The 15,060-nt window shown below is 37.5% G+C and overlaps 1 protein-coding gene across 2 annotated transcripts in view; it reads right to left on the bottom strand.

The window, feature by feature from the left end:
- Positions 1–301: 301 nt before the first annotated feature.
- Positions 302–15,060, bottom strand: part of GNAI3 (G protein subunit alpha i3) — a 46,972-nt gene continuing 32,213 nt past the window's right edge. Inside the window, exons 6-9 of one of the 2 annotated variants that reach the window (XR_004348745.1) lie at positions 14,800–14,953; positions 9,650–9,863; positions 676–9,559; positions 302–447 (exon numbers count right to left, since the gene is read on the bottom strand). Coding sequence is in view for 1 of the 2 variants with exons in the window: in XM_032624817.1 (XP_032480708.1) it covers positions 9,673–9,863; positions 14,800–14,953 (345 nt within the window). In the remaining variant the exon portion in view is untranslated. Of the gene's footprint in view, positions 448–675; positions 9,560–9,649; positions 9,864–14,799; positions 14,954–15,060 lie in introns of those variants that run through there. The other variant, XM_032624817.1, reaches the window with a different exon arrangement.

The following is a 15,060-nucleotide window of genomic DNA, read 5'->3' as shown; positions in this document are numbered from 1 at the left end:
TAGGTCAATATACCATGACAAGAATACATCCATTCTCCCTTGGAGATGGAGTAGGTATGATTGCAATTGTGTCTCATACGTTCTTTTAAAAGTGGGATAGCTAGTACAGTTTAAAGAATGCAAGGCCAGGAGTCAGAAGACCCAGGTTCCAGTACTGGTTCTGCAACTTACTACAAAAATGTAAATATTTCATTTCTCTAAGCCTTGAGTTCCTCATCTATAAAATGAAGATAACTTCTCTATACTACTTCACAGGGTTATTCTAATGATCACAAACATAACTGAAGGAGGGGAAGGCACATAAAAGCTGTGTGGTTAGTGACAGAAAGAAATCCTATATAAAAGCTCCCATCTATGAAATTCAACACCAGGTTTTTAGATGAATTATCCCAAACAAAAAAGCAAACCTTCCCTGCAGTCTGCAAAAAAACTAATTAAAAACAGAACCTAGGGCTTCCCTGGTGGCGCAGTGGTTGAAAGTCCGCCTGCCGATGCAGGGGACACAGGTTCGTGCCCCGGTCCGGGAAGATCCCACATGCTGCGGAGCAGCTGGGCCCGTGAGCCATGGCCGCTGAGCCTGGCGTCCAGGGCCTGTTCTCCGCAACGGGAGAGGCCACAACAGTGAGAGGCCCGCGTACCGCAAAAAAAAAAAAAAAAAAAAAAAAAACACAGAACCTCACTAAACCTACCACCCCTTTTTACTAACAGACCTTTATGTGCCTTAGCTCAGAGACCTGAATCACCAGATAGAAGATGTGAGTTTCTTAGTTTCTAAGGTACACATCCAGAAAGGCTTTTTTTTTTTTTTGGTCGCTCACACTGTTTGCAGGATCTTAGTTCTCCGACCAGGGATTGAACCCCGGCCCTCGGCAGTGAAAGCTCAGAGTCTTAACCACTGGACCTCCAGGGGATTCCCAAAAATGATTTTTATTAAGCACAGATTATCCCTCTGCTCCCAAACTGCCAAAAAGACGGTGTTCCCTATATCTCTGTAAGTATAGGGATACTTATCCCTGTAAGTAACTTTATCAGCTATACAAGACACGTTCTGAATAAACTTGGAGGACAGAACACACTCCCACTTGGAGTATTAATGATTTTATTGCTGCCACTTCTCTATCACAGAATTTAGAATAAGTGAGCAATCCTAAGATCCTTGTTTCAACCACTACATGTTTCAGGAGAACAAAAAAGGCAGCTGATTTTGCTTTAGGCACCGAAAATCTTCGCAGTTGGGTCCATGAGATGCCTGGCTGAAAACAACATCTGCCCAAACAGGCCAACAATTAAATTATTCCCTGAACTCCTTTGGGGGGAAACAAAGCTTGTATTTATCTTGACAGGAGGTGGTGAAGTCAAGTATAGATTTAGCATTTACAACTACTAGTGAGGAAAGCTCTGGGCATCCAAGATTTAGTATATAAAAGAAAGTGTCAATTAAAATGAATATCTGCTCCTTGCCAAAAATACACATTCACACTTAGGCTACTACTAGCAATATTGATACTAGAGAGCCATATGAGCTTGAAACACACTGAAGAATACATTTGCAGCTGTTAAAATTGGATTCATTTAATAGTCTTTCTGATTCCTTGAAGAGAAACCAACTTGGGAGAATTACCAGAAAAATAAGGAAAACTACTCTGCCCACTGCCGATTAAAAAACTTAAGCCGAAGAAAAAAATCTGGGTAAGACTTCTTGCATCCAAGCACTGTTCAGGGACTATACTAAAGGGCACGCTCCAAAGATTAACCTCTTTGCTTTAACTCAACATATAGGGGCTCTGAGTCTTTTTTTTTTTTTTTTTTGGTATCATAGATCCCTCTGGCAGTCTGATGAAACCTATGGACCTCTTCTCAGAGTATTTAAAAATGCATAAAATAAAACTCAGAGAATTACAAAGGAAACCAACATACTGAACCCAGTTTTACCTTTGGAGTTCTGAAGACCCAGGTTAAGAATCTTTGCTATAGCTATGATCTTATCTATTCAGGGCCCAGATGTAACTTTTCCCATTTATTCTACCTTCAAGTAGGGTAGCCCCACCTACCCCCAAATCATGCCAGATTATTTGCTTCTTTTATTCACTTTTCCTTGATCTTTGACTCTAGGCAGGAATTGGCTATGGGCCAAACTGTAAAAGCCCAACCCAGACTCCTCGGTTATTAATGTTCATATAGAACCTGCCCTACAGTACTAGCATGAAAACAAAGCCAGTGGGACAGGTCTTCTGGTAGAACAATCTCTAGCAGAATAAAACACGGCTGTATTTTAGTTTTCTTTTGCTCTGGTAGACATCCCAACTTTTAACTGGTTTATAAACAAATTCACACAAGCCACCCTATATGCACTTTGCAAAAAGGTTACCTTTGAGGCTGGATGGGGAAGTAGCAGTACTTAGAAGCAACACTTCTACAGCTGCTTTACTGAAGTTAGGATGTGGTTATTCATCTTACAATATTTTGTAAGCTAAAACTCTTCTGGTGAGTCTACACAGAATAAAAAACAGCGGGCCTTGGTCATCCATTCTCTTGTTCCTCAGAACAAAGTCAAAACAATTTCCTGAAGCTCTTAGCCAACACTGGGATGTTCTCTGAGTAAAGGTAAGAGGACTTCAAATGTTCTGGATAAGCTTCAAAAAAAAGGCATTAATCCTTACCGCAGCTTTACTGTTTGTCAGGCCCAGAGATGGTTCCCAAACCTCATACTATTAGAGACAACTCCACTGGTACTTCTCCTACCCAACTGGCTTATTTTTATCTCATGGACATTTTGATTGTGTGGATGAAAAGTTCTCTTTGCATAAAACAGCTGTTAGAAAGCTTAAAACCAAAATTATGCCATATACTCACTCTGCTGTCTATATCTGTCTTCTTTTGCTTCATTTTAAATTTACACTATATTGTTGAATTTTATATCATCAGAAATTGTTTTTTCATAACAAGATAGGTCAGAAACTAATACTCAACCCTATTTTTACATACTGCAATCTTAGTTCTTAAAACGATGAAGCTAGAAGAAACTTAAAATATTCCAGGTCCACTAGCAATTTACAGATAAGTAACTGAGGCCAAGGGAGGTGGAGAGTCTTCATCAAGATCACACTGCTAGGAAGTAGCAGAACTAGAACTCCAAAACAGGTCTTCTGAATCGAAAGCCAGTGGTCTTTCTATATGCACCGTAATACCAACAGCCCACCATACACTATAACATCAAAGTCAATTTTTTCATTCTCCTAAGCTCCTTCCCAAACAAATCCTTGGTCATTTTTAAATTATGCCATCTCTAAATCATAGATATTTAACAAAATCATCTCCACACTAAATACAAATTGGTCTCAAAATGGAATGTGAAATCAGCATAAAACAGTAAAAGTATAAATAGCTTTGTTTAAGGTATAATTTTCTGTTCTTAGAGGGCAGAGACTGTAACACACTTCCCTTGCATTGCATGATTAGACATTGATGAAAGTAAGCCAAATGTAAATTAAGTTCCATTTCATATAAATCTGATGACAGTTGCTTTTGTTTTCTTATAAAAATATGATTGACTCAAAAGGACAAATACAGTATGATTCCACTTATATGAAGTACCTAAAGTAGTCAAATTTATAAAGACAGAAAGTAGAATGGAAATGGGGAATTATTATTTAATAGGTATGGTTTCAGTTTGGGAAGATGAGAGAAGTTCTGGAGATGAATGGTGGTGATGTATAATGATGTGAATGTACTTAGTACTACTGAACTATACACTTAAAAATAATTAAAATGGCAAATTTTATGTTATGTATATTTTAACACAATAAAAAATGGAAAAAATATAATTGGAAATGTGCTTTTATGTTTCTGTCAATTAAAGGAGGAATAAAAGCAGCACAAAAATTCAGTCTAAAAATTCAGTATAACTATAAAAGACACATTTACTTGTAACAGTTCTTACTCTGATAAAAAAAAATCACGTACCCCAAATAGTCCAAATCTGGGTGGCCCCATCCCCAAGGTGAAAAATAACAGCATTCAAAAACCACTCTATACTTGGAGATGTGCCGTAGACCAAAGTGTGCCGGCCATGCTGGGTGGAGAAGGTGGTGAAGGGTGAAGAGCTCTTACCTCCCACTTCCCTCTCTACCCGGCACAGCCCCCGGAGCACAGATTCCAGCAGGACTTCAGTGTTGGGCCAGGGACTGCAAGTGTGCCAGAGCCTCTGGTGATCCTGCTAGGTAAACGCATGAAGACATCTCTGTGAGGTCAAACAGATATACTGCAGACTGCAGGAACTTTTCTTTCCTTTGGTCATGGAAAAGTAAGCACCAGTTTGAATAGAAAATAAAGAACTGGATTTAAATGCAAAACAAAGACCTTTTCACCCTGCTTCGCAAAATATAGGGTAATTTGTAGTTGAACTTCACTTCAGGTTTTCGAAATGAATATGGGAAAAGTGATGCTGAGAAAAGACAACCAGCTACAATGAATACATTTGTTGGTATTGTCTTAGGTTACCTTTTTTGCAGTGGAGTACAATCTTGAGTATCATAAAGAGTATTTACAAAACACTTTTAAATGTGTTATTTCTATTTGATCAGAATCATAGAATATCACAGCTAGAAGAAATAATTTAGTCTGTCTTTAGATGAGGGATATAAGACTGAAAGACTTCATAGCTAGCTGGAAGCAGGGAAAAGACCAGAACCCAGCACATCAAGCAACTCTCCAACCTCATAAGAGGCTGAGGACCTTCATCTTACATAAGCAAGAAAAAACAGGTAATTTCTTACGATTTGTTATGTCTACTGGGATTTTCTCTTACATATAAACAAGCCTCTCGGTAAAAATGTTTGGATAACCCAAAGGAATATGGCTGGGGGGTGGGGGTAGAGGGTAAGAAGACAGGATAAACCAGGTTGTACAGAACTTAATATGCCAGCTGTCAAAGATCTCACAGCTTAGTGAACGCTAACACACTGAGATGGTGTACCCCAGAAGTATGTTTACTAATATTTGATTATTTCTACTACCATGTTGATTCCCACTAGATTTCAGGAAGGGAGAACATATACCACTGGGCATACAAAGATTTTATATTATATTTGACTCCTCAATCATTCCCCTTACCTACCCCTTCCCAAACCCTCTCAAGAAGACTTTCATTCTATAGCTAGCTTTGCTCTTTTATCTACCAACTGTAAATGAATATTCATGTTATCACACAGTTACCTTTGTCATAGGATTTTATCTTTACTTTGGTATATCTTTCAATTTTCACTGAATAAATAAATGGAGTGAAATAAACAAAAGTTTGGAAACCCCAAGTTTCTTGTTTTGCCTTAATTTTCTATAAAAACGAAATACTCTGTCTAAAATGTAGGAATGTTCTTTGACCAAACAGTCCTCATACTAATTTTCTGGGTGAAAGGCACTTTAAGTCATGTAGGTGCTTTATACTTAATGGCAAATAAAAAATAACTTAGTCATTCACTAGTGATTTTGATGTTGTCTACTATTTGGGTTGATCTTTAATATAAGGTCTATTCAGTTGTCCTCAAATATTGGCCCAGGTTAGCTGCATCAGAACCACCTGAGGAATTTATTTTAAAAATACATATTCCCAGGACCTGGCTCAGACATTTTAATTGAGTAGAGTTTAGCCAGAGAATCTGTATGTTAATCTTGCACCTCAGGTATCTACTGCTGCATAATATTCCATATTATCTCTTATTCCTGAGAGACTTGAGTAAAGCCAGGTGTAGGCCTGACATAGTATCAGAAAATAACGATCCTGCCCTGATTTGTTCTGAAATATGCTTTCCTCAGCAGAAGTAACTCATAAAAGGTTATGAGAAAACTGGGGAATGGGGATTTAAAACCTAAACAGAGGTAAAGGAACAAGGATCTTGACCATCCTGGAACTTAGTTCTCCAGTACGCCTCACTTAAATCTTTTACTTTCTAATAGTTCATAGTAAGAGCAACTTTCAGTTCCAGGCCTCTAAGCAGCCTGGTTTTCTCGTGTTTGGTGGCCATAAAGTTATACGGAGAGCTGTGGCTGGTCCAGGTCAGATCTCTGATTTGTACTTTGAAGTCTAAACTGGAACACAAAAATTACCTGGCAGTACTTGGAAACTGAGATAATTTTGTTCTTAAAGTCAGTGTCACATATGAAAGATTTCACAGGTAATATCAGTGAGTAGAGGGCTATTGTTTTTTGAACATCTAGAAGGGGAAAAAATCAAAGACAGGTTTTTAATTGGATAAGAGACTAACTTTCCCTTATATGTAACTGCCAATACAGCAAGGAGCTCTGCAACAGGAAACTCCAGAACTATGCTAAGCAAATGGATAAATATAAAAAGTAACTAGTCAGGTCAGGCAAGCTATGCCCAAAGAAAGCCACAGCTACAAATCAGAGAACAGTGGCCAGGATATAAGAATAACAGGTGGGCAAATAAATTAGAAGAACCAGCAGTTATTCCTAAATACTCCATAATGTGCATATAATAAAACACAAATATAATACATAAGAGAATAAAAAATAAACGAGGGAAGAAAACAGCTTTTAAAAATTTGGTCCATCTATTCTTAGAATGTAGCACCTTGTGAAAAATAACAACCCATCAGTATGATACACTGAACTAGAGGTTTAGAATTCAAACTGTCCACGGTGAAAAAGACATTTCAAGATCCACTTACGAATAACTGTAAAAATTCTTGGAATTTTCATGCCAGGAGGTGAAATCTATTGCAAGGCTGAAATTATAAGGTTAGGGAAGACTGGCCATTAAGGAGCAGAATACTTCCTCTCTACATAGAGCCTAATGGATGGCAATTCTACAGCCCAGAGTTTTAATCAGGTGGGGAAGATGTGACTGTCAACAAAATAAAGGTACTGTTACAATCCTTCCTGCTAGTGTCTGTTTACTGTTCGTTATTTGTTAAAATTTAACTTTCTTAGATGTGCTGATTTCTTAAGTGGTCCAAAGACTGGGCACCTAAATTCTGAAACATGATCCATCACAAATCTCCAGTATTCTCCACCAAAAAGACACAGGCAATTTTTCACTTCTTTGATTACAAACATCAATCCTTTTTCTCCAGGCTAATAGATATGAGGTTTCATTCCCACATTCTGGCTCTGCTGTAAGAAAAGACCTTTTAATTCAAAATATTGATACAATAGTGATTTGTAAGGCTGATGATCAGAATCACCTTCTTAAAATTACAGAATGCCAGCCCACCAGCCAAGAGTCAATCTCTGAGATGGTTCCAGGTGATTTTGACTTAAGGCATATTTGAAAACCACTGACTGAAACTGTGTCCCTGTGTCCTTAAGGAATGTGCATGTTGATAAATTATTTGGCATGGGGGGGGGGGTAGGAGGTGATCCTCATGTAAACACAGGACAAATGTAAATGGTATAGAGGCAAATTTGTGGAAAACTACTGTTTTTCATTGACAGAAGGGCTAAAAAATTAACATATCAGACAGACATATTCAAATGAAAATACAAAATGCATTTCAAAGTATTAATTTTTTTGGATTATCCCTTATTTTGTGTTATCAACGCATTCCCATTGGCCCAGACTATAGAAAGACTACAGTTAAACCAACATTCTACCAGTTCTCATTTCCAGATGATCCTATATCACACAATACAATAAGGAAAAGATATATTCAAAATGAACAAGAACTATCCCTATTTACATTGTGGGCACAAGTCAATCACCAATTGAAGCTGATAATTTTCTTTTAGATCCAGTTTTGCCAATCCTAAAAAAAAAAAAAACTGTTAGATAATACGGTTATACCATCTGTATAGTTGTATTTTTCCCATGAAAGAAAAAAAAAAAACTACCAATAAAGGCACTGAAGTGCTGTGGCTTGCTTTCTGAACCAGCTTTGATGACCACCAACCTTTTTTTTTTTAAAACTAGTGAAAGGTCACATCAGAAGATGAAATAGAATCCAATCCAAAAAGATCGGACCCCAAAAGGCACTACTCAAACTACTGATTTGGAATGCTCAAAATGCATTCTCTTCATTTGCCTTCCCCTAATGGACCATTCAATATTTAATGACATTTGCTGTACATTGTACAAAAGGACCTGCAGGCTGAGGTAAATAGAGCTCTCCACACAACCAAAATGTAAATCTGGAAAATGAGTTTTGACTGCATATCACTAACACAGGTATGACATAACACGCTCAGTCAGGCCAAGATTCAACAATACTATTACACCAAAAGACTAACACCTTCAGGGAACCCTTCTACCTAAACCCATTCTCAGACAAAGGCTTAAGCACACAGCAGGGGCAAAAAACAACAGAAGAAAATACTTCCAGAAAGGACTAGTTACAAACAGGAACAAACCTGGACTCTTTACTCACCATTTTAATACTGCTGCCAACTATAACAGATTAAAATCTGTACACACAACAAAGTGGAAAAAAAGTCCCCAAATCAATAGTTTCAGCAAAAGAAGGTACTGACTAAGGATTACTACAATGAACATTGCTACAATAAAAACAATGGCAAACAGGGATTTGGCACCACGTTTACAAAGTAAAGGCATGCACTGTTAATACACTTTAGATGTTTCCCAACAGAAAAAGCCAATGGAAGATGGAAAACAAGGGGCATCTTTTACAGAACTCCCTATGACTGAGACGGACAAGCAAGAATTGAAGTGGTCAATTTAGCAGATGTGTAGCAGCAAAGTCACTGGTTCTGTTTGGAATTTAGCAATTTGCATTTCTAACTGGCAGCTGCCCTGGGTGCGTCTGTATCCAAGAAGCTGACTTTATCATACTACATCAGCATGTATCTAGTAATTTGGTAATCAGCATAAACCAGGTTGACCTTCAACCATAAGCTTAAAAAAAGAGCTGGAATCTTACTACAGAATTCTTCAATGTAATTACCATTTAGAAACCATAATGGTACTTTGAACAGGAATAGTAACATAAATTTCATCCAAAAAAGCTATAATTAGAGCCCCAATAATTGTAAAGAATTAAGTAATTATGGAAATATTATATTCTGACCATACCAAGAGTTAAAAACAAAGAGTTCCTACTAAGAGGAAAATTTTCAAGATGATCTGGTCACATCATGTGCATAGTTAAGACTGTTTGTGTTTTAATAAAGATTCTTTTACAAAGAAATAAAATTTAGTGAAGTTATTCTTCCCTTGATTAAAAAAAATAAACAACAAAAAACAACTTAAAAAATGAACTACTGGTGGTTTGTCGAGAAGGAAAAAAAAAAGAGTAAGCTACATATTGAAGTTCTGGAATGCAGCACCTCAACTTGACATCTGCCCTAAACATCTGAGATTGTGAAATCCAAGTGATGTCTTCATGATCAAATCATACTTTACAGTTGTTCCAATTCCAATGTCTGACTTTAGCATCTCATGTCAATTAAGAGTTCCCTAATACAGAAGATTGTGCTAAAGAGTACTAAGATTCTGCATGCCGCTGCCATTCCCTGGTCCCGTTCATGCTTGCAGCTGCCCAATGAGACAGCAAAAGAAGTCTGGTCTCAACACTCCACACTGTAATAACTAGGAAAGAAGAACATTTGTAATTAGAAAAAGTTTACAAAGTCAAGAGACATCAGTACAGCACTATAATTAAACTGTTCAAAGTTTTACCTTCTATTTAACATCCACACTCTTCAATAAAGTCCACATTCCTTTAAGTTGTTTTTAATGATGACATCTGTAACAGCATCAAAAACAAACTGCACATTCTTGGTGTCTGTGGCACAGGTGAAGTGGGTGTAGATCTCCTTGGTATCTTTTCTTCTGTTCAGATCTTCAAACTGGCACTGAATGTAAGCAGCTGCTTCTTCATATGTATTGGAACCTGAGGCAGACACCCAATATTCTCAGTTCAAATTAAAACAGCTGCTTGGACTCAACTAAGTCAGGCCATCACAATTTACTTACGGAGAGAGGAAATATAACACAATTGAAATAAACAGATTTCTATTTTTCTATAATCATTACATGTTTCTTGAGTGCAGAATCTCATTATAAGTAAAATAAAATTATCACAAAGATCCAGGAAAACAAAACTTTAAGTTTCTTTCCCTTTTATTTAGACTTTTTAGCTAAAAAATCTAGAAAGCATAAAAGGAAACTAGGGAAGTAGGAAGATGCATTTCTAGAAGAACATAACTGTTTAAAAGGTCAGAGAGCTTGTGCTCCTTGGAGTGGTGCTGAAATAAACAATTCAAAAGGGGAAGTCATGCTTCTTTTCAAAATCATTGCAATTTTAACGGAGCTTACTTAGCCTCAGAGCCTTAGGGAAATAGTTTAAATAACCAAAGGTAAACCAGTAGATGCAAAAGGGAAAGGGGCCTGAACTGTATAGTTTAAATGGTGAATTTTATGGTATGTGAATTATACCCTAATAAATCTGTTATTTCTTCAAAGAGGGGGACCCAAAGTTAAACCCTATTTCAACAACATTGGTAATTAACACTCTTAATCGCCTGCTTCCTACACAATCTTATCTACTTGTGACTCTTAAGAACAGCCTTAGAAACTGTCTGTAGAGCCAGGGAAACTCAACAAAGACAGCATACACAGTTATTCCTGTGAACTAGGGGCTATTTTCAGTGACATTAAGCATGACAAAAATATATCAACAAATAAGTATATAAAGACGACTAAATAACAAAGAAAAGCTTAAAGAAATGACTATTATTTAAACAGACTGTTTAAAGAACAGAAGGAAGATAGCTTGGTAGGTGCTTGAAATAGATTCACTGAGATGTGCAGAACCTCTGCAAATTAAAGGAGACAGATGTTTGAAACACGTAACACCAGATTTTTGTCTGGTAGGAACAGACATTGATACTTGGGAAATCAGGACTGTGAGAATCCTTAAGAATGAAGTCAATGGAAGAGAGGCTTGGAAGTTCACCCTACCCCCCGCCACCCAAAAATGGACATGATATTGAGGACTCTTTGCTATGTGTGAAGATTCCCAGCTGAAACATTAATGTCAATCCTTTACTTGTCTTAAGTAAGATTGTTCTCCCATTCTAAAACTTGGATACTTTCCATCAACTTACCCAACTCTCACCTCCCTCCTCCCTCTGAACAGATGACGACATTTCCAAATTCCCTAAGAAAACAGAGGCCACGGGGCTTTAAACTACATCTCAACTTTTTAGCCCACCACCTCACTTAAAAAGTTATCTATATCTGCACTTATTTGTATCTTTGGTCTTAGAGATGTCTTCCTTTTGATTCAAAATTCAACTGCTCTATCTATACTTTTTTTTTTTAAGTTGAAGTGAAATTCACAAAGCATGCAATAAGTTTACAATACAGTGGCATTTAGTGCAGTCACATGCTATACAATCACCACCTCTCTCTAGTTTCAAATTTTTCCACCACCCCAGAAAAACACCCCATTCCCATTAAGTAATCATTCCTCATTCCCCTTGTGCCAATTTCCTAATAACCAACAACCAAACTGCTTTCTGTCTCTATGGATTTGCCTATTTGGGATACATCATATAAAAGGAATCACACAAACGTAACCTATTCTGTTTCACTTCTTCCATTTAGTATAAAGTTTATAGGGTTCATCAAAGTTGTGGCACTATCAGTACTTTGTTCCTTCTTATAGCTAAATAATACTCCATTGTACAGATATACCAATTTGTTTATCCATTCATCCTACCTAGACTTTTGCTTCCTTCTTTCCCCACCTGCTTACAAATCTTGCTCCATCAATTACATACACTTTTTGTAACTTCTCTTTTGCTGTAGGATCTTACCTCTAAGCTCATAAACATTTAAAGATCTCTCCTTCCCCTGTAATCTAAGCTGCTCAAGAGGAGGCTACACTTGTCTTCATTTCTTCACTTCCCACTCAGTAACTCACTGGTCCTGGCTCTGCTCTCATCATTCCACTGATAATGCTCTCTATAACAGTCAATGATCTCCTGACTGCTAACTCCAGAGGCCATTTTTTCAAAATGTATTTGCTTACCTGCATATGACATTGTTGACCACTCCTCACTATTTAAACTCTCCTCTTAGTTTTTGATACTTTGGCTTTCCAGATTCTTCTCTTTGTATCCTATACAAACCTTTCTTTTTCTCCTGCCAATAGAGGCTGGTATTCACTCTCACTCTGTTCTTTTCTCTCCTCATTCTATATCATCACTCTAGGTCATCTCATCCATTTCCATGTTGTATTTACACATGATCCCAAATCAATATCTGTTACTAACCTGTAACCTCCCCCCAAGCTCCAAGGCCACATATATAACTATCTGTTAGATATCTCCATCAGGATGTTCCATAGATACTTCAAAACCAACATTCCTAAATATGAATTCAGATCACAGTACTGACACCCAATTAATACAGAACTCTGAGAGTACCTTTGACTTGTCCCACTTCCTTACCCTAGCTACACCCTTTCACCTTACTATATAAAGCATTTACAGTGTCTGCTCAGCTAACAAGAGGTCCCCTTTCCTAGAAATACTCAATTCTGATCTAAAGGTCATAGTGATACAGCTCTGGCACTCATGTTTGTGTCCCTAACCTCATCTGATTGAACTAAGGGTTTCTGCCTGACTTAACCCTGACCAGAATCTCTCTCTTTTAGGAATCTGAACCTTGGGCCAAACAATCCCAGTCTAGCCTGGTCTTTTAAATGGAGGAGATCTAGAAACTGTGGCAGGGCCATCTTTTATCACATAAACTAAGCAGCAGAGAAAGTTGGTAAGGAAAGAGAGAATAGAGAGACACAGAGAAGAGAGAACAGAGATGGGGAAAGAAGTGCTCCCAGGGTTCTTGACAGTGCTTGCAGGGTTCCTAATTCTAATTGCATTCTTGAGAACTGTCTGCATTCTTGTCCTTGACTTCTATGATATATCCCTGTATCTTCATCAAAAGTTTCTATTTGCATCCTAAGAGAGTCCTCACTAATTCAACTCCCCTACTATCTATCTTTATTGACATCTATCACATTATCTTTCTAAATCAGTTTCTACTACATCATGTACCCCAATGAATATCCTTCAATAGCTCACCACTGTCTCAGCATGGGATACAATGCCCTCCACAAGCATCCTTGCCCACTTCTCCAACCACTCTTCCCCACCACTTTAAGCTCCATCAATACCAAATTCCTCCTAGGTTTCAGAACAAATCATGTCATTTTTAACTCCATATTTTCATATATGCTGTTTCCCCTTCCTAAAATGTTTTTATTCCCCCGTCTGCCTGATGATTTACAGTTCATCCTCTTACTATCTTACTCCAAGTGTCATTTCCTCTAGAAAAAGACTACACTGATCCCACTGAGGTAACCCCTTCTTCTGCTCTTCTATTAATGAACATTTTACACTAAAATGAAATTCTTCAAGTGTGTCTCTCTCTACAACTAATGTCAGTTTCTTGAGTGTAGTAACTGCACCTTATTCTTGTATTTTGTGAATATATTTATACAAAATTTTGATTTTTATCATTCTTTATTTGCCTCAGAAAATGAAGAAGACAAGGATTAATCTCCAAAATTTACAAGCAGCTCATGCAGCTCAATAACAAAAAAACAAACAACCCAGTCCAAAAATGGGCAGAAGATCTAAACAGATATTTCTCCAAAGAAGATATACAGACTGCCAACAAACACATGAAAGAATGCTCAACATCATTAATCATTAGAGAAATGCAAATCAAAACTACAATGAGATATCATCTCACACCAGTCAGAATGGCCATCATCAAAAAATCTAGAAACAATAAATGCTGGAGAGGGTGTGGAGAAAAGGGAACACTCTTGCACTGCTGGTGGGAATGTGAATTGGTACAGCCACTATGGAGAACAGTATGGAGGTTCCTTAAAAAACTACAAATAGAACTACCATATGACCCAGCAATCCCACTACTGGGCATATACCCTGAGAAAACCATAATTCAAAAAGAGTCACGTACCAAAATGTTCATTGCAGCTCTATTTACAATAGCCCGGAGATGGAAACAACCTAAGTGCCCATCATCGGATGAATGGATAAAGAAGATGCGGCACATATATACAATGGAATATTACTCAGCCATAAAAAGAAACAAAATTGAGCTATTTGTAATGAGGTGGATAGACCTAGAGTCTGTCATACAGAGTGAAGTAAGTCAGAAATATATATGCTAACACATATATATGGAATTTAAGGGAAAAAAATGTCGTGAAGAACCTAGGGGTAAGACAGGAATAAAGGCACAGACCTACTAGAGAATGGACTTGAGGATATGGGGAGGGGGAAGGGTAAGCTGTGACAAAGTGAGAAAGAGGCATGGACATATATACACTACCAAATATAAGGTAGATAGCTAGTCGGAAGCAGCCGCATAGCACAGGGAGATCAGCTCGGTGCTTTGTGACCGCCTGGAGGGGTGGGATAGGGAGTGTGGGAGGGAGGGAGACGCAAGAGGGAAGAGATATGGGAACATATGTATATATATAACTGATTCACTTTGTTATAAAGCAGAAAGTAACACACCATTGTAAAGCAATTATACTCTAATAAAGATGTAAAAAAAAAATGAGGAGGACAGAAATATAAAATAAACACAGTAAACTCAATTATGTCTGGAATAACACTTTAGACTTAAGGGGTCTTAATCACATGCTTAATGTTGATACCACTACCAGTGAACACTCTCCATAAGGAGATACACACAATGTTCAAAACAAAAGACAGCTGTAGGAAGGTCACTACAGTTTTGACTCAAGATGTATACCTCTGACAAAATCTTTCATGATCCCTTACCTGTGTATTCTGGATAACAGATAGTTAATGGACTCCTCTTTATTTTTTCCTCAAAAAGATCTTTCTTGTTGAGGAACAGAATGATCGAAGTGTCTGTAAACCATTTGTTGTTACAAATGCTGTCAAACAGTTTCATGCTTTCATGCATTCGGTTCTAAAAAAGAAACAAAGGATGATAGGTCAGTAGCAAAAAAGTAAAAGTAGATTAACTGTTAATGAACAACAGACCAAAAAGGTTTTGTTTTCTTTTTTGGGCGTGCT

Source organism: Phocoena sinus, chromosome 1 (assembly GCF_008692025.1).
Source record: "Phocoena sinus isolate mPhoSin1 chromosome 1, mPhoSin1.pri, whole genome shotgun sequence".
NCBI lineage: Eukaryota > Metazoa > Chordata > Mammalia > Artiodactyla > Phocoenidae > Phocoena > Phocoena sinus.
The sequence above is the reverse complement of the archived record's forward strand: the minus strand, read 5'-3'. Positions and strand labels throughout refer to the sequence as shown.